General features: G+C 39.9%; 1 protein-coding gene across 1 annotated transcript in view; it reads left to right on the forward strand.

Moving 5' to 3' along the window:
• LOC126416980 (odorant receptor Or2-like) overlaps positions 1-19,079 on the forward strand; it is a 44,691-nt gene that overhangs the window by 12,852 nt on the left and 12,760 nt on the right. The window contains exons 3-4 of the mRNA XM_050084865.1: positions 5,567-5,666; positions 15,423-15,527. Coding sequence (XP_049940822.1) covers positions 5,567-5,666; positions 15,423-15,527 — 205 coding nt within the window. The remainder of the gene's footprint in view (positions 1-5,566; positions 5,667-15,422; positions 15,528-19,079) is intronic.

Consider the following 19,079-nt stretch of genomic DNA (forward strand, 5'->3'; position numbering starts at 1 on the left):
GATTACTGAGAGCCCACTTATACGTTTTTGGTTTACCAGTCTCGACGTTTGGTATCCTTGTGCACTCTGTCGTGTAAGTGAACCAAATTGGTCCTTGGTGCACCAGCGAACGGATGTGACACACACTGATATCTACTGTGATTTCAGGGTTCTGCTAGAGAGTAAATTGCGATCAATCTGCCTCCTCGCCGCACGAGAGATTTTGCATTTCTTTCGTGGCCGCGATCGATTCACAGGTGCCGCCTTACAACTCGCCACCACCGCCCACAGCTGCAAGTTACATCGGTGCAGGAAGCGAACAGGGTAACATACTGGTGCTCCGGCCTTGCCAGGGTGTACGAATCACAATCGCCACTTGTTCTCAGCTGCACCTATATAGACTTCTGTAAATTATCGATCAAAGTCTGCTCAGCGTCAGATCAATTCAAATTGCGTTTCTCATATTTTTAGGGCCAGAGTACTTGACTCATTTTTGCCAACCAGGATCATTGTCCATTGTGGTGTTACGCCACCTGTAAGTTGTTTACGATATTCCATCATAACGTGTTTTGCATAAATTATGTCAGTCTATGTTTTTGGGAAAACAAATGTTGTCAGTAAACTATATTTTGCATACATTCTCAACCATTTTTATATATGCTCCAAACAGGTTAACTTTCACTGTGGCGTCCCATGACAGGTCAACTTTCAAAATGAAATGATTTGATACTTCACAGTACAAGATACTGGGGAAAGTGACTATTATATTACCTACTGTTTAAAATTAAATGCCTAAAAAGGAGTTACACAACTTAAGACCTTCAAAATTGTGGACTGTACTCGGAGCTACCAGTACTCCTTAACAGAGTTATCTCTTCCACAGACAAGTAAATTCTAGTAGGCCCAGTAAATATACCCATTCTGCTAACCCCTTATTAAATAAAAGTTGTGACTCATTAATGAGTGATGGTGACATGCATATTGCTATGGAAAAGAACAAAAATGCACTTGAAGATCGAGAGTGAAAGATAGTCTCTAGGGAATCACAAGAACATAATAATTTTGTTTAGTGGAATAATCAGAATGAATTGGTGGAACGATTGTTTTGTTCCTAGCTTTGAGAGTGGCAGGTAATAATTCACATGATAATGAAATAATATCTACGGAGCTGAAAGAAGCGTCGAGTATTGCTTCAAGTCCTTGACGGCTACCGAAAATAATAAAGTGGAGTATGTAATTTCACAAAGGGATGACACTCCATCAGCTGAAAGATTCCCGCAGAAAGTGCGATTTGGTAATTTGGAAACAGTTCACGCAAAAACTTCGTGGGAATTCACATATGAAATAGCACACAATTGATTCTAACAGCAAATGACAATGAATTATATTTGGTTGACAATATAGCCTGAGCTATAGGAACAATATTACGAGGTCACCCTGATAGATTGCTGGCACTTAACAGAGTGGCTGTACGAGATGCAGCTCTTCTGAACACATATCTAATCTCGTCTCCTAGTGATGCTGTCAGCCACTCAAAATTATTTTGATGCATAAGAAGGGGCAACTCCGATTTTGATGTGCTCCCACTCGAGACTAAACTGCAGCTGTTAATTTTCTTACTGCGTAATCGTGGTTACTTCCCGTCAACATAACCGTGCAGAACAGATGTGACGAGAGGCCACATCTGCATTTGACTTCCTTGAGCCACGTATGTTCAAGATTTTGTTTCCTGTTTGTTTAAATGCGGAAGCACAATATGATGACAGCATGCCGGTGAAGACACAACATTTGCATTTGAGATTGCATTGATTATGCCACAAATACCTTTGAGATCGTATTTTATGTTTCTAGAAATGTGGAATTGAAATACGCTACAGATGTCAAAGGGGAAAGGACTTGTCATGACTTGCTGACTCATGTCAAACGTTGTTGATCAGTTTCTTTTTTTTGCCATTTGGAGCAAGTCGTAACAAGTCAGAACCAATTTTTAACTCAACAAGAAGGTCTTTAACAAGAGCAACCACTGCAGTCGTCATGGTACTGTTACTGGACGATCTATGATCTAGTTGGCTTATGCGTTGTCACTGTTCAGTGGTTTCCCCTTACTGGATACAAAATATTCTAGCCTGCACTATGTGCTGCTTCTTTAATAATTTTAATATTTTGGCGATCAGCTACATGTTTTAATTAAAGAAAACAAGTGTTCGTCTGTTCGCATGTTGCGTAACCCGAAACATCTGGGTGAGGATGGAAGCATAATATTCACTGAAAGACTACCAGCATTGGAGACGGTAGATCACGTTCAGTTCTGACTGCAACATGTGCCAACGCCACATTTTTAGGGGCAGCGCTGGTCTGTCTGAAGGTCTGCAAAATATATTGACTATCAAGATCCTCGGCGATTGGTAATAGTGAATTTCACTTTCTAACTAATGGCAATGTGTGCATGATGTATCGTGATAGAGGGTGAGCAACATGGACACATTTGATTTAAAGAAGAGTCATATACCGTAATGTAAATTTTTTATGTATACCCGGTAGAAAATGGTGTGTATAAAAAGTCAGCTTCTGTTTATAAGGTATCACACAGTGGAGCTACAAGAGATAATGATCTTACTCTCCAAAAGAATACTGTTGTGGCTCTTCGTTTAATCCACAAGAATCTTTAGTTTCCTCTTACAATCTCATTGGTTGTGATTATGATCTAAACGTTTCTTCAGAAGTGAAAGTGAAAATAACAGTCTCTCAAGAAGGACAGCTTTGCACATTCAGAACAGATAGTTTCTTTTGGAATACATGATATTCTAAAAAGTGATGAATGTTATTTAGGATATGTATTAAATACATGTTTTTCCACATTGTGACGGCATAAAACTCGAACGTATTGTGCTCCAAGGCAACAATGTGTGTATGAAAATGTGATTTATTATAGGGAAAAGTAAAACGATACTTTAGAGTATTTTCTTTTTGTTTTTACCACCCATTCACTCTGAAATAAAATATTGGTCTATCATTAAAGTAAAGATTGCAGACAATGGATACGTAGGTAGACAGAGACAGAGAGAGAGAAAATTTACTGCAATATTGTTTGACATTAACATTTGTTGTAGTGTACAAAATTTACTGATTATGATAAAGCAGGTTGTGTGCCAACCTGATAAATAAAATATAATAATCAGGCAGTGCAGTATTTGACCAAAACACATTTTTCATTGGCATATGAAATATGGAGGTGATGTGCTGAAAGACACCAATTAACACAATGCGAATGAAGCGTACAGAATTCTGTAAGTAGTGTAGTACTAGCATTACTTTTTGAACTTGATAAGTATTTAATACAATACAGGTAAAACATTTAACTGTTTTGGAAGTACGATGGTACTGGCAAAATCTTTTGTGAACGTGGTGCCATTTTTAGGCAATTCAGGTGAAGCTTACATAATTTGGTAGCTACACTTTGACTGACTCTTAAACAGAGGTGGAGCCCCTCCACACCTACACCGGCATGATGGCCAACTCAAAAGGTCTACTGCCATCTCTGCATAAGGGTTAGTTTTCACTAAAGTGAGGTGTCGAAGGATGTGAGTTCTGTGATGTTTGCGTACGTCTGGTTAAGGTTTACCATTAAAAACTGTGAGTGACGGTTTTATATTAGTGCCTGATAAAGTTCTAGGCTGTGAATTTCTATTTCATTTTAATAACTGCTAAAATATTATGCTAAGATTGTCTGGAGAGAGGAGGGAAGGGTAGAGTTTATAAAAATACAATTTGAATTTTTGTGGCTATTTAAATTTTTAAATTTTACGCCATCGGTAACTTTATATTATTAAATTTGGTTTTTTTAATGTCCAGCAACACTGCCTATGTGGGGGGGGGGGATGCTTGAATTTATGCCATGGGTAGGTTCTTCCCGTACCATTTATGTTGTTGCATTCTCTCACATGACAGCATGCTTATTTTGGATTCTTTTAAAACGAAATCCCACAGAGAGAACAGTATTTGTTGTGTTTATTTGCAAGTCACGATGTTCAGTTGTGTCCCACAAAATCTGTCATGTTTTCGCAAAATTTAAACTTCTTTGTTATCCACATAGCATTGTTTTTCTTCTGCCTTTGTACTGCATCAGCACAGTGTCAGCATGTTTATGAACAGATTTGGTATGGTTAATTCAAGGGATAGCCAGATGCTCTTAAACTATCTTCACATAGTTTTTTCCACGTGAGGCTAAGCGAAAGTTCCTCTAAATGTTTGTGAATCGTGTAACTGAGGTGGAACTCGGGCACCAGCCCTTTTTTCACCCATGGGAATGTAGGAAACTGCCTAAAAACCTTATCCAAGCTGGGCGGCACACCAATATTCATCGTTAATCTGTCACATACATGTGATCTGGGGCCAGCAGTTTAACACGCGTAACTACCCGGGCAGGTTTCGTTGTATTCTTCACGATATATCTCAGTTTACTGCATAATAACATATTTGCCATCACATTAATGAAGTACCTACTGTAACTTCTTCTTGTTTGGGATAGTCCATCTATACTCTCAATGTGTGGTTACCCTATGGAGGACCCATGTTCTGGTATTATCAGCGATTTATCCTAGGTGTGAGGACTAGAACGGGTGCACCCAGCCTCGTGATGCCAACTGAGGAGCTACATGTGTGAGAAATAGCGCCTCCAAGGTCAAGAATGCCAACAATCGCTGGGAGTGCGACATGCTGATCCCGCACCCCACAAGTCCATCCATCGACGTCATTGCCAGTGGAGACACTGCGATCGCTTGGCTCTGATTGGCCAAAGACAGAACGCAGACCTGTACTTTGCTTTGCTTCTTTAGGGTATACACTTGGTTACCACTCCTTTAATCCTGCTACCATAATTTGTATTCCACCGACTAAACCGACATGAACAGTTCAATTGCACGTCCCGTCACTTTCTCCCTCAGCACTGTCACTGGTTAGCTATTCCAGTGGTCAATAAATTTAAAAATGTTAACAGTAAGCTTTCGAGGCTAAAATCTGAAGCCAACGAGCACTTTCCATGCTTATCCTCGAGACATGAAAGTGCACCGTCTTGAGCTGCAACGCGGTTGTGGATATTACTGCGTCCAAGTCAGTTCTTACTGCAGCCGGTTCCACAGTTCCCTTTGTCGAGCAATAAGCTGTACTTCGCGGTATTATAGCGTCCACTGTTACTTAGGTTATCCGTAAACAAACTAAATGCAGAGAGATCCCCTCAGGTAACATGGCCACATCACTGAGAAGCTCTGATTGCATGACGTAAGATTCTCATACCACGCTGATTTCTCAAAGTGAAACATCATTCGCGTTTTTACGTGGAGCTAAACTATGATGTAAATTTCTGTTCAACTCGACGGACGCCTGCTGATTCAGGTAATTTTCAAAATCGTTCGTGTATTTTGAAGAATGTGAAAGGAATTATAAACAATTACGAGTTATGAAAGCGCTTAACTTGGGACGGTGGGGAATCGGCTTACCCTAAACTGTATGTCGCTTGGTATTGCCCAATTTTATTACACTCCTTGACGGACTTCTGATAGTAAGTCCCCTCTGCTGTGTGATTTAACAGGAATGCAGACTTGCTAGAGAAGAGCCTAGGAGCCATGTTGCTCGCGCAGAGCCTAGCCATCGGTGCGTGTGCCTGCTTCCAGATGTTCCAAGTTGCCACGGTGAGTGAACGCACACACTAATTATACGAACTGAGAGCTGATTGTTCATTTTGTTTACCCTGTACTATTATCCAGGCGCTGTTGACTTGCTATTCTACATTTAACGTTAGTTATTTATTTAATTCATTATATAACAGGTCATCTCTTAGATTCATTTAGAATGACGTCGAACGAGTCACTTTTCCGGTTACATCCCTTAATCAGTGTATAGGTTTATATGTTATGATTTCATAGATTCAGATGAACCCAAATGTAAGACATAAGTTAAGTAGCTGAAGGGAGCATGTTGGTCTCCTGTAAAGCGAATACAAACCATGAAACATAGGCAAATCTAACCAAAAAATACACATGTCATAATATGCACGCATTACCAGTCGTTACACTTAAAGTTTTGACTATGTGATTGGAAAAAATTAAACTAAGAAGCATCAAAAACGTAATATCACTAAATATTTGAAACCAACACTATTAACAGAGGAGGTGATCGTATAGAAGGAACTCTGGCACGATATCATCTCGTCGTAATCCACAATCAACTCCAAATCTTAAATCATTTGATGAAGTCAATAAGTACAACGCCTCGCACTCGAAGCACGTTTATTACCGAAGATCAACGTACTATAAAAGAGAAGTGAACCCATGGAGCCGGCCGCTGTGGCCGAGCGGTTCTAGGCACTTCAGTCCGGAACCGCGCTGCTGTTACGGTCACACGTTCGAATCCTGCCTCGGGCATGGATGTGTGTGATGTCCTTAGGTTTGTTGGATTTAAGCAGTTCTAAGTCTAGAGGATTGATGACTTGAGATGTTAAGTCCCATAGTGCTTAGAGCCATTTTTTGAACCCATGGACGCAGCATGCCACTATTTATATAAACATCCAATATTAAAAAATGTAAAAACATTTCAACGATTAAAAATTTCTAGAACTTTCCAGAAATTATAACTATGAAACAGTAAGTAATATCTGACGGTCGCGTTGGAACTGGTGACGGGTAGCACGCGAGCCCCCGACGCCGAACCTCTACACCAAACAGTAAACGGTATAGCTGACCGCACTGCTCTCTCTCGCTTTGAGCAACACACTCACTATCTATTTCAGAAGCCGGCCACAGCACTTTGGATGTGGATCTTGTCGGAGGCTCTCTTCGTGGCAGCGCTGGCGCGTCCTCGCGGATTCATTGTCACCACCTCTTCATTATGATTATACTGAACAACAAATTTGAAATGCAAGTGTGTAAACTGCATGATTTTGAGTTTGTTATGTTTATTTAAGTATAGAAGATAAACAATCATCATCTTCATAAATATTTAGCTCTACTTCTGTAAACAAAGTAATCTACAATTTTTTTATAAATAACACTAACTAAATATGCATTCATATTCCAAGATTCAGCATAACAAATCTGAAGTGAATAATTACTTTTTATGTTATGTGTTATGCATTGAAAAACTTCATTGCCATTCTGGAAGTACAAAAGTAAAATATTAAGAAAAAATGACGATAATATTACATGAATGATAATACTTTTATAAGTCTACTTTTTACCAGAATTATGTAAAGCACATAAGAAAATATATATGAATTAACTCTTCACAAATGTATATAAAGGATTAGAAATGTTAAATGTCCATATGTACAGTATATACAATTCCATATTCTGTTCAGTGATAAATTCAGAAGATGACCGTTTTCGCTTGGCTTGACGTTTATACACGTACGCGGGAACATCCCTTATGACAGTCCAGCTGTGATCTGCTAAAATAGTAGGGCTCCACTTTCCGGCATACCTCTTCTCAAATGTGGCAATTTATTGATAAAATCGCTCCCCCTGTTCATCACTTACTGCACCACAATCTTTGAGGAAGAAGTCAAGATGACTATGTAAGAATTGCATTTTCAATGGCATGTTGCAACCAATTTTTCATAAGATGACAACATGTTATCTACAATCTCCTTGTAATTTATTGCTCGCCTGTTCCCCAAGAACTATAAACAGACTGTCTTAAAACATTCCAATGCATGCCTCTCATCACCTTGTATGATTCCATAAAAAGTATGGTCTCCAATAAGCTCTCGAATCTGTGGGCCTACAAAGATGCCCTCCTTTACTTTGAAATCACTTAAGTAAGGGAATTTTTGCCTTAAGTACTTACACACGTCACCAGCTTTGTTCATTCCCTTAACAAAGTTTTTCATGAGACTCAACTTGGTGCGTAAGGGCGGAAGCAGAATATTTTTAGGATCTACTAGAGGTTCATTCTTAATATTCTTCATACCTGTTTGAAGAAATTTTGTGGTGGGCCATTCATGTTTACTGTAATGAGATGCACGAGCTCGGCTATCCAATTCACAGAGAAAGCAGCAATATTTAATATACCCTAACTGCATACCTAATAGCAGTACAACCACTTCCAAGTCACCACAAATCTGCCATTGAAAGTGATTATACTTGATGGCTTCCTGTAAAATTTTCATGTTTTGGTAAGACTTTCATATGCAGACTATGCCCAACTGGAATAGAAGGAAGCTCATTACCAATATGTAAAAGCACTGTTTTTAAGCTCAACTTTGACGAATCAGTAAAGAGTCTCCACTCATCAGCGTTGTAATTAATTCTGAGAGCCTTCATTAGACCATTTATGTCCATATATGCCACAAGACTATCTTGCATGATAAAAAAAGAGTGAATGGTTGCTCGTTTCTGCGGTAGAATGAAACATTTACACTGCTTTCCATAAAAATGCGCTGCTGCAGCCTTGATGCTACAATCTCACCATTAGCCTTAGAGAGCTCCAAATCTGTAATGAGATCACTTCACTCATTTTGAGACAATTTTTGTGTATCATCAGTAGATATATTTGGAAGAAACTCTGGATCTTGTGATGTACATGGTTCAGGACATTCATAGTCCCCATCAGAAGTCATCTCGTACTCTGTCGGTGGTTTATGTATTGTCAATCCTTCCCCATGTAGAACTGGACGTATGGCAGATGGAATGTTGGGACTCATCACTGTCCGCTTCTTCTTCTAATTTATTCCTTTCTTGATAGGTGGAAGCATACAAAAATAGCGGTCACTGACGTGGTTAGTTGGCTCACGCCAGATCATGGGCACTGCAAAGGGCATTGAACGTCCTTTCCCATGCATCCAGTTCCTGAGGTTGCTGGCGCAAGTGTTTCAGATTACATGTAGAGCCCAGGGTTTATACTGACCACCTATATTGCACCCAAAATAACAACTGTAAGATTTTTTAATCAATGGACTTATTTGCTGTTTTTGTGAAGCAAGTGTCACTTCTCCACACACATAGCAAAAGTGTGAGCACTGTTAACACAAACTCGTGGCATTTTTGTTCATTCTAATAGCAGTCAGCTTAACAACTGGTCGTTAATATGGAAACAGATGTGTAAAAATTGTTATATGCATTACTAAGGATATTGAAGTTGTAGAGGAGGGAGACAAAGAGATCACTAAAATTTCTATCAAAATGTTTGTATCCAAAATATTGCACACAAGTAAGACCAGGGACAATAATATAATCCAATGTTACTAGTTATTATGACTCCGACATACCATTATAATATTTGATTTTAAACTTAACATAAAAATACGTATATAATCATCTTACTATAATAAAACAGTGTAAAATAAAAACTGGAGCTAATTTTAAATTGTCTTTATGATATTCGTGATAAGCACATTAGAATTGTTAGGAACTGGCTATTTTCATTCGATTTAGATTTTCATACTGCGATTCACCAAAAGATTTCTTGAAAAGCAATCATCGTCCTCGTTTTTTCGCCGGATTTTGTATACATTATACGCAAAGTCCACCTGAAGCCTCAGTGACTTTCTCGTTAGTTGGCCTGACAGATCCATAGAGAAAAGTGGAATAAAAAATGAATGATTTCCCAAACAAATATATGACGGGAATTTTTTGAAGCCCTAAGCAACTGCAAGGATTTCTTTCTTGGTTGTAGAGTAATTCATCTTGGATATGTAGAGTACTTTGGAAGCATGACCAATCACCTCTAAAGCCCCTTCATGAACTTGTACTGGAACTGCACTTATCATGTAGCTGCTAGAGTCGGCTTCAAGTCCTTCCACGACATTCTCGTTATTCTATGCTATGACTCGAGAAGATTTTTGCACTCTCTTAAGAACGAGGATAGATCTTTCCTTTGTCTTGTTACATGGAAGTTTCGCGTCTCCTCATTGAAGTTCTTGCGAGAGACGTGCCCTGATGCATAATTCGTTTATGAATCGCCAAGTACAAGTTCATTCCGACAAAACTTCGCAAATCAGAAATGTGCGAAGGAGTTGCCAAATATGTGACTTTTATTATTTTTACTGTACCGAGTAAGACACCATACCCATGAACTAGTTGTCTCAAGTTCTTTTATTCCTTGGGGAAGGAAGAGGCACTTTTTCGGTTTTGGGCAGGGACCTGCAGTCGGAACACACTTCGACAAGGTTTTCATGTGGCTTACGTCTTAATTAAATGTCTTCAAAAAACTACAATGTCATTCAAACAGCAAAGACATGCTGTCCATTTAAGGTGCGGGAACAGAGCGTCCATCATGCATTCGATGGTGTCAGAATGTAGTCCCAACGACATAAACCCGAAGTCATACATCCTATTAGGAGCTATGAAAGAATTTTCTTCCTAGTAAACCTCATCAACACAATTTGCCAGTAGCCCACCTTCATGTGCATAGTTGAATAATTCATTGATTCTTTCGACACGATTTTGGCCAATCGATGACGGTCGAGACAGAAATGTCATATGTCATCTATCTTCTTCATAAGGACTACAGAAACTGACCAATGACTCTCCAGAGGTCCAGTTATGTCACCCTGCATAATCTTTCCCAGTTCCATCCGAAATGTGCATTATTGGCGACACCCTAATGGTGAGTGATTCTCAGTCCTGATGCGGTATTTCGCCATAGGATGCTAGGTCCTCTCCTCTTCAGAACTTAAAGTATCCGAAAATTATCGTAGAAAGGCTAATATTTCTCTACGTTATTCCTTGGTCAGGCAATTCGATACTAGTTTCATTCACTGCGTTACCTATAGAACCATTATTAGTTAATGACAGCTGCCCCTCCTGAACTAGTTCGCCTGTTCCTACATAAATATCTTTAAGGATGAGCTGTGGTTGCTCGTGACAGTTAGTGATTCCAAGTTCTCCTTGTCCATCTACAATGATTGTGATCGGTTGCTGTAATGCAGATTTCGTTTTCAGGCCTGAGAAGCGTTTTGTAATCGACAAAATCTTCACAGTTTCGCTGAGCATCTAGAATGGTGACTGGAACATGTCGATGGTGGCGGTGTAACAATATTTCCAACAGCAACCGGCCGCTCAAAGGAATCTTAGTTATTTTTGCTTGTTGTAGTAGCTTTTTCGAACTGGAGTTCTGACCTTCCATAGTCAGTAACTGCTTGGGAAGTGTGCGAGGGTCCCATCCAGCAATAATATTATCACTGAAGTCTGGTAAAACTGAAAATTCAAAGGACTATGTTTTGTCATTGTTAGGTGTACCTCAAATCCATCTTACTGTCAGCTGAATGTATTTCCCATTCGCGAATTTCAGCACAAATACCTTCATATAACGAAACATAGTCTCCTTAATTGGTTGATGACAAGCATCTGAAATTACAGAAAAAGAAGTCCAAAAGTCGACTAAATCCTGGATAGGTCAGCCATAGATAATTATGTTGATGAGATTTCCCGACATCTTGATGACCGACGTACTTGGATTATCGTCATCCGTGGCGGTCTCAGCACTACAGACTCTCCGCTTAGCTTAGTTTTCCTGAATTTGACGATCTGGCGAGCGTATGACCACTGTATAGCAAAGGGGAACACAATGGAGTCTTGGAAAGTCCTTCGACTAGGGTACAGTGTTTAACTTCGTGTGAGATGGTTACTGTCATTGTCTGCAGCTGACTGGCGTGAGAAAATCTGTTGCGACAGTTGACATCTGGCGTTGCAGTAGTTGTCGAACACTCGTCTTCTCTTTTTGAAGTAGCGCAAAATATGCACAGGGCTTCCACAATGGAAACAAAACAGCATGTTGCTCTTTGTCCGCTATATGCTAGTTCTTCTGTGGGTGGAGGAGTAGGCTGTATTTGGTACTCGTTTCATCAGTTCTGGCCTGCATAAAGTGCTATATCTTACCATCTGGTGTCAGAGAGGTGGCATCTAGGTGGTGTGCCACATATTCAATAGGAACCAAATTCTATGGTCGGTCATACTTCCTTCGTCCAATACTTGTTGCGCTCTCTTAATGTGCTTGTACCATCTGATGAATTGCACGGCTTTTGTGATGTTCTTTGCTAGGCAACCTTGGTATATGACTGCATTGACACCTTTCATCAAGTGTGAGATTTTGTCGGCTGCTGTCATATTCAGATTTGCAATATGGCACAGGATGAGATCATTCTGTACGTAAGACTGTGCCATTTCCAGCACGACGTTCGGCCCTGTTCTTACATTTCCGCTAAGCGGACTCACTGCTAATTGACACCAAATACCTGGAATTTGTCCCCGCTAACTCTTTTGGGAAAGGAGTGAGACAGGGTTGTAGCCTCTCCCCGATGTTATTCAATCTGTATATTGAGCAAGCAGTGAAGGAAACAAAAGAAAAATTCGGAGTAGGTATTAAAATTCATGGAGAAGAAGTAAAAACTTTGAGGTTCGCCGATGACATTGTAATTCTGTCAGAGACAGCAAAGGACTTGGAAGAGCAGTTGAACGGAATGGACAGTGTCTTGAAAGGAGGATATAAGATGAACATCAACAAAAGCAAAACGAGGATAATGGAATGTAGTCAAATTAAATCGGGTGATGCTGAGGGGATTAGATTAGGAAATGAGACACTTAAAGTAGTAAAGGAGTTTTGCTATTTAGGGAGTAAAATAACTGATGATGGTCGAAGTAGAGAGGATATAAAATGTAGACTGGCAATGGCAAGGAAATCGTTTCTGAAGAAGAGAAATTTGTTAACATCGAGTATAGATTTAAGTGTCAGGAAGTCGTTTCTGAAAGTATTTGTATGGAGTGTAGCCATGTATGGAAGTGAAACATGGACGATAACCAGTTTGGACAAGAAGAGAATAGAAGCTTTCGAAATGTGGTGCTACAGAAGAATGCTGAAGATAAGGTGGGTAGATCACGTAACTAATGAGGAGGTATTGAATAGGATTGGGGAGAAGAGAAGTTTGTGGCACAACTTGACTATAAGAAGGGATCGGTTGGTAGGATATGTTTTGAGGCATCAAGGGATCACAAATTTAGCATTGGAGGGCAGCGTAGAGGGTAAAAATCGTAGAGGGAGACCAAGAGATCAATACACTAAGCAGATTCAGAAGGATGTAGGTTGCAGTAGGTACTGGGAGATGAAGAAGCTTGCACAGGATAGAGTAGCATGGAGAGCTGCATCAAACCAGTCTCAGGACTGAAGACCACACAACAACAACAACTCTTTTCTTTCAGGCTCTGCCGTCCAGATAAAAGTACACCTTTGGCATCCCAACTGTCATTTTTCCGATATTGTGGGATCCTTTAAGACATTTGGTCTGGATCTGACCTGCGTTTCCGGAAAACACTGACATCTGGTGTTGGAGCCAAATTTATACTGTTTTGGGATCAGGTGGTTTCCTGAATAGTTTATGGACCTGATGCCTCAGAAGCAACAGGGGCAGAACATTTGCGGAGAAATTTGGAGACTATCTCGCTTAAGCTTTCCGGTCATGTTATAGTTTTTGTTGTGTCCTCGTCGCCACTGTTGAGTCTTGTACCATATGGACCAAGGGAAAGGATGTCGTTTGTGACCAGTATCCCCTATCTACAACACAACTGAGCACGTGTTTTAACAGGGTTCTTTTCTTACATTAACTGGAAGCTACTTATTTTAAGAGGGTTCATGTGTTGTGGTACAAGCTCTTCCGTAATAGTCCACGTTAGCCTCACTACTGGTGAAGCACAATTCCCGCTAGGCGAGGAATGAATGACAGACGTCAAACTGGTGTGCGAGTTGGTGCGACAGTAACTGAGCTAGTGACTGAGCGGCTGTGCTAGTGACTGCGACTGACTGAGCCGTCCAGTCTGCTGCGTTGATCTAAATACTTGTGGTCAAGAGGGCGTTAGCGGCGTATTACTTGCGAGTCTTTCTTTGGCCTCTCTCCTGATAGGCGCGCTTTATCCAGCGCCTACTATCTTTCTCCTTACTACATCTTTGCTGACCAGGGTGCTGGCGACAGCTTACGCCAGCACAGTTTTAGATGCTGATTTCAACTGACCAGTACAGTCTGGCAGGCACAAGTGATAAAGGCTGACAAGTGGGATGAAGTGGTCTGAAATTGCTCTAGATGGCTCAGCCGAAAATTTCTTGCGAAGTAAATCGGAGATAACCTACTCGTGAAGGAGTTTATCTGTAGCTGTCCAACAGACCCGAAATTTCCGACTCAGCATAGAACATGGAGCCGGTAGTGATCACGAAGCCATTACAACATCTCTAATTTCGTCTTTAAATAGGAATAAAAACAGCGACAAGAAGCTTATTGCACATTACCTTCAGGGTGAACATGAATATTTCACATCCAGACCTGATAAAGTTGAACACCAGGTGTAAGATCATTATAACGATAGGCTTTAGTCAGACTGTTGCCGTACTCTTAACAAGAACAACAATGAGAAGAATCCTTCTGCATTCTAGAAAACGCCCGTCATAATCTTGATGACTATTGAAGCCAGATTCGTCTCTACTCACGCTTCGCTTCCGTCAACCTCTTTGCTCTGTTTGCGGCACAGAGTGGCACAATCTTCTGTAATAACAAAATGTTAGGCTAAATCAACTGGATTTTTTTTTACAATGATTCAACAGTCATTTTCGCATTTGGATTTAGTCTCAATTCAACAAATGGGTTTCCATCTAATCAGACCTAGATCGTTATTAATTCTTAAAGTATAATGCACCCTCCTCTCTTCTGATACAAAGTTGGTGCCAAATATTTTTATGCATCTGCACGTCCATTATAACAGCATGCACGTTTTGCTTTTCCATTGCTGGTTCACTTTCAAACGACCACTACGAAGACCGTCCACCTGGAAAGATATACCACTCCACTTTTCATCTGTCCATATATTAAAATTCGAAAACAAAGAAGAAGTATATCCATGTGTCTTCAATATTTCTAGATGAGTCCCACTGGCACTAAGTCACATAAAAGAAAAAATTATATGACGGTACAGCAGTCCATTATATCGATTTCAACGAAACATGAAGAAGATAAATTCACTGATACGTCACGTAAATAATAGCAGTCATGTGATCGAAATGTACCTTCATTTGCGCTGTTTAGCAATATAAATTAAATTAAAGTAAAATAATTATTATCAGTGCAAAGTCAAGAAATTCTCAGCGGACTTATCTAAAACAAACTCCTCCACCAATTTATTTACATTCCGAACTAAGACTGCATTTGTTTCATCCCTCTCGGTATTTCTGATCTCTAGCGTTCATTTCTGGGACACTTCATGCCTGTCTCACCATCAACGTTTTTTATCCTTTAGAGTATCTCTTTTCTATGTTATCCATCGTCTTCTTGATTTCTACGTATCTTTATTCCAGTTTCTTCCCTTCTGCTGCATTTTACAATAGTTTTTCTTTCTTTAGACTGAGCACTGATATTTTTTTGGTAGCGCACAAAGTAATTTGATTTCTTGTGCCTAACAGCATTTTTGTTACAGAACAAAAACGGCCTGCAAGAGACAGGGAAATTTGGCTGCCATTTGACTGTAATGCTTGCAGAGCTCTTTGAATACTGCTGGTTTGGAGATGACCTCATTACAGAAGTGAGTATTTCATTGTGGAATATGTGATCTGCACTTGCACTTGGTTTTATTTCACTACCAATATTTGTTTCAGCAGACATTTTCTTTACTAGTGAAACAGGTTAGCAAGTGAGGAACTGCAAGTGGTAAGGTGCCGGGCCTCAAAACAATAATACGTCACCCAGAAATGGTGATGTTATTCAACAAGTTGCGCAAACTGTTATTACGCTTTTCACAACAAGTTAAATTTTGCAAATTCAGTTAACTGGTAGAAAGTCAGCAAAAAACATCTAGTATTTGATATCTGAGAAATTTCAGTTTCAGTTTTGAAATGGTGACATTACTGAGGTTGTTCTGTTTCAAAATCCGTTCAGTAAAGTTCAGTATGAATTCACGTACTGCTGGAACAGACACAAAAACATTTCAGTTTACAAACTCACTGGCTGGCTGATGCTACTTATCCTCTGATGGGCAGCGGTGTACGAGGGAGAGAAAATTCTTGCGGAACCACGTTAAGTCGGCGCATTGGAGAGCTCGCATTCCCCCTGGTGGGATGTGGTAGAGACAGTTGCTTACCTACCTCGGCAAAGACGTCATACCCTGCCATCGAGTGCATATCAAAGCACCACAAGGAGTTCAATAGTAACAGACACATCCTGCAATGCACGAAAATGCAACGCAGTTTCATATGTAATATCGGAATGCATTAGATTTTCAACAAATTAAATTCACGGTTAAAAACCAGTTGTTAGTAACGCGACTTTTTTTTATGCGGCAGATGGTAAGGTTGGTTGGTTGGTTTGGGGAAGGAGACCAGACAGCGTGGTCATCGGTCTCATCAGATTAGGGAAGGATGGGGAAGGAAGTCGGCCGTGCCCTTTGAGAGGAACCATCCCGGCATTTGCCTGGAGAGATTTAGGGAAATCACGGAAAACCTAAATCAGGATGGCCGGACGCGGGATTGAACCTTCGTCCTCCCGAATGCGAGTCCAGTGTCTAACCACTGCGCCAACCCGCTCGGTGGCAGATGGTAAGAAAAGGATATCTACATACATGTATGTTAAAACAGACTAATATTTGCTACTGGAACAAATGTGCTAATGGAAACGTACGTCGTGAGAATGTTGAACACTGGAATATGGAACAATGTCTAGAGAAATTAGATATTTGATAAATGCCACTCAGATGTTTCTGTAGCGTGGAAGGACTGAAATAGTACATAGCTGTACATAGTTACAAAGTTAATTTTGAATTTTTAAATACATGCTATTGATACGGATCTGTAAGCAAGCAAGTAAGCAGTCATCAATGTGACAATTGTTCTGAACACCACAGTGTATCATTAGGCATTGTCCTGTGGGAGGTGGCATGTCGATGCCTTCCTCCGACCTTTGAACTGACGTACTCAGCCAGTAGTATGGGAGGCTAAGATTTAATGTGGATTCTGAACCACAGTGTAGCTCATTGTTTTTCACGTTACCACATATTGCTAGAAATGAGAGATGTGATAAGTGACAAATAAAAAACCTTGGATAGACTGGGGATCAAACCCGAACTCTTTGAACGCGTAGTCTGGCACTTCAGCACTGAGACGGTATACATATGTTTCTCCAAAGACACATCAATTGCATCAACATACGATTAAACAGCCAACCGGTTACATATAAGCAATAGGTACATTGCCTTAGTTTTCGACACCTACTGGAGGTATCTTCATCAGAAAGAAATGTTACTAAATCCTGTGTTTAGCCGACCGCGGTAGCCGAGCGTTCTAGGCGCTTCAATACGGAACCGCGCTGCTGCTACGGTCGCAGGTTCGAATCCTGCCTCGAGCATGGATGTGTGTGATGTCCTTAGGCTAATTAGGTTTAAGTAGTTCTTGGTCTAGGGGACTGATAACCTCAGGTGTTAAGTCCCATAGTGCTTAGAGCCATTTTTTCTGTGTTTAACTATTTTCTTCTTATGTCTTTGTATGAAAAAATAGTTGGCTGTTTGATCCTATGTTGAAACTAGAATACGGTTGCTGAATAACAGCCATGTTCAAAACTCTAAAATAGCATAAACAAATACTGAAAATAATACGAGTATAGATTATTTGTAAGAAATTAAACCGGCACATATCAGAAAACTTATTTTACTTGCTAATTATCGAACACCGTATAGCTATTACTGTTTACAGACAATAAATGTTCCCTCCTGGGGCTGTATTTTTTAATTTTCTTTTCCACTAGGACTAGAATGGATTAGTGAGTACGATTTTATCTATACAGAAATGTAAATTGTTGTTGTATAAGTCGCACATGTTGCATGTTATATACAGGACGATCAAAAAGTCAGTATAAATTAGAAAACTGAATAAATCACGGAATAATGTAGATAGAGAGGTACAAATTGACATACAAGCTTGGAATGACATGGGGTTTTATTAGAACCAAAAAATTACAAAAGTTCAAAAAATGTCCGACAGATGGCGCTTCATCTGATCAGAATAGCAATAAATTGCATAACAAAGTAAGACAAAACAATGATGATGTTCTTTACAGGAAATGCTCAATATGCCCACGATCATTCCTCAACAATAGCTGTAGTCGAGGAATAATGTTGTGAACAGCACTATAAAGCATGTTCGGAGTTATGGTGAGGCATTGGCGTCGGATGTTGTCTTTCAGCATCCCTAGAGATGTCGGTCGATCACGATACACTTGCGACTTTAGGTAACCCCAAAGCCAATAATCGCACGGACTGAGGTCTGGGGACCTGGGAGGCCAAGCAAGACGGAAGTGGGGGCTGAGCACACGATCATCACCAAACGACGCGCTCAAGCGATCTTTCACGAATCTGAAAATACAGCTTCACTAAAAGCGCCTTTTCAGATAACGTCAACATGCTGCGACTGCTGGCGCATCTGATTCTCTCTCTCTCTCATTACAGCCCCTTTTATACACGATTGTCACGCGCAGTCACTGACCTTTTGCTGCCCAGCACCATCTGTCGGACATTTTGTGAACTTTGTTTATTTTATTTTTTTTTTTTTTTGTTCTAATATAACCCCATGTCTTTCCAAGCATGTGTGTCAATTTTTACCTCTCTATCTACATTATTCCGTGGTTTACTAAGTTTTCAAATTTATACTGACTTTTTGATCACCCGGCAGATTATTTGTAAGAAAGTAAACTGGCACATTTCAGAAAACTTATTTTATTTGCTAATTATCGACCACCGTGTAGCTATATCAAAATTACTGTTTACAGAGAATAAATGTTCCCTCCTGGAGCTGTATTTTTCAATTTTCTTTTTCAGTAGGACTAGAATGGATTAATCTGTACGATTTTATCTATACATAAATGTATGGTAAATTGTTGTTATATAAGTCACACATGTTGCATGTTTTTTACGTAAATGTTCTCAGTAATCAAAGTTGTTTAACAATTTCATAACAATGACTACTTACATAAAATCCGCACTCAAGTTTTAATTACTTTCTTCCACTCACTTAGGTACTAAATCTCGCTGAAAGGAAGAGTTGAACAATTTTCTACTAATGGAACAGTTATCCCACAACTTTATCACTGT

The sequence above is a fragment of the Schistocerca serialis genome, chromosome 8, assembly GCF_023864345.2.
Source record: "Schistocerca serialis cubense isolate TAMUIC-IGC-003099 chromosome 8, iqSchSeri2.2, whole genome shotgun sequence".
In the NCBI taxonomy this organism is placed as follows: Eukaryota; Metazoa; Arthropoda; class Insecta; order Orthoptera; family Acrididae; genus Schistocerca; species Schistocerca serialis.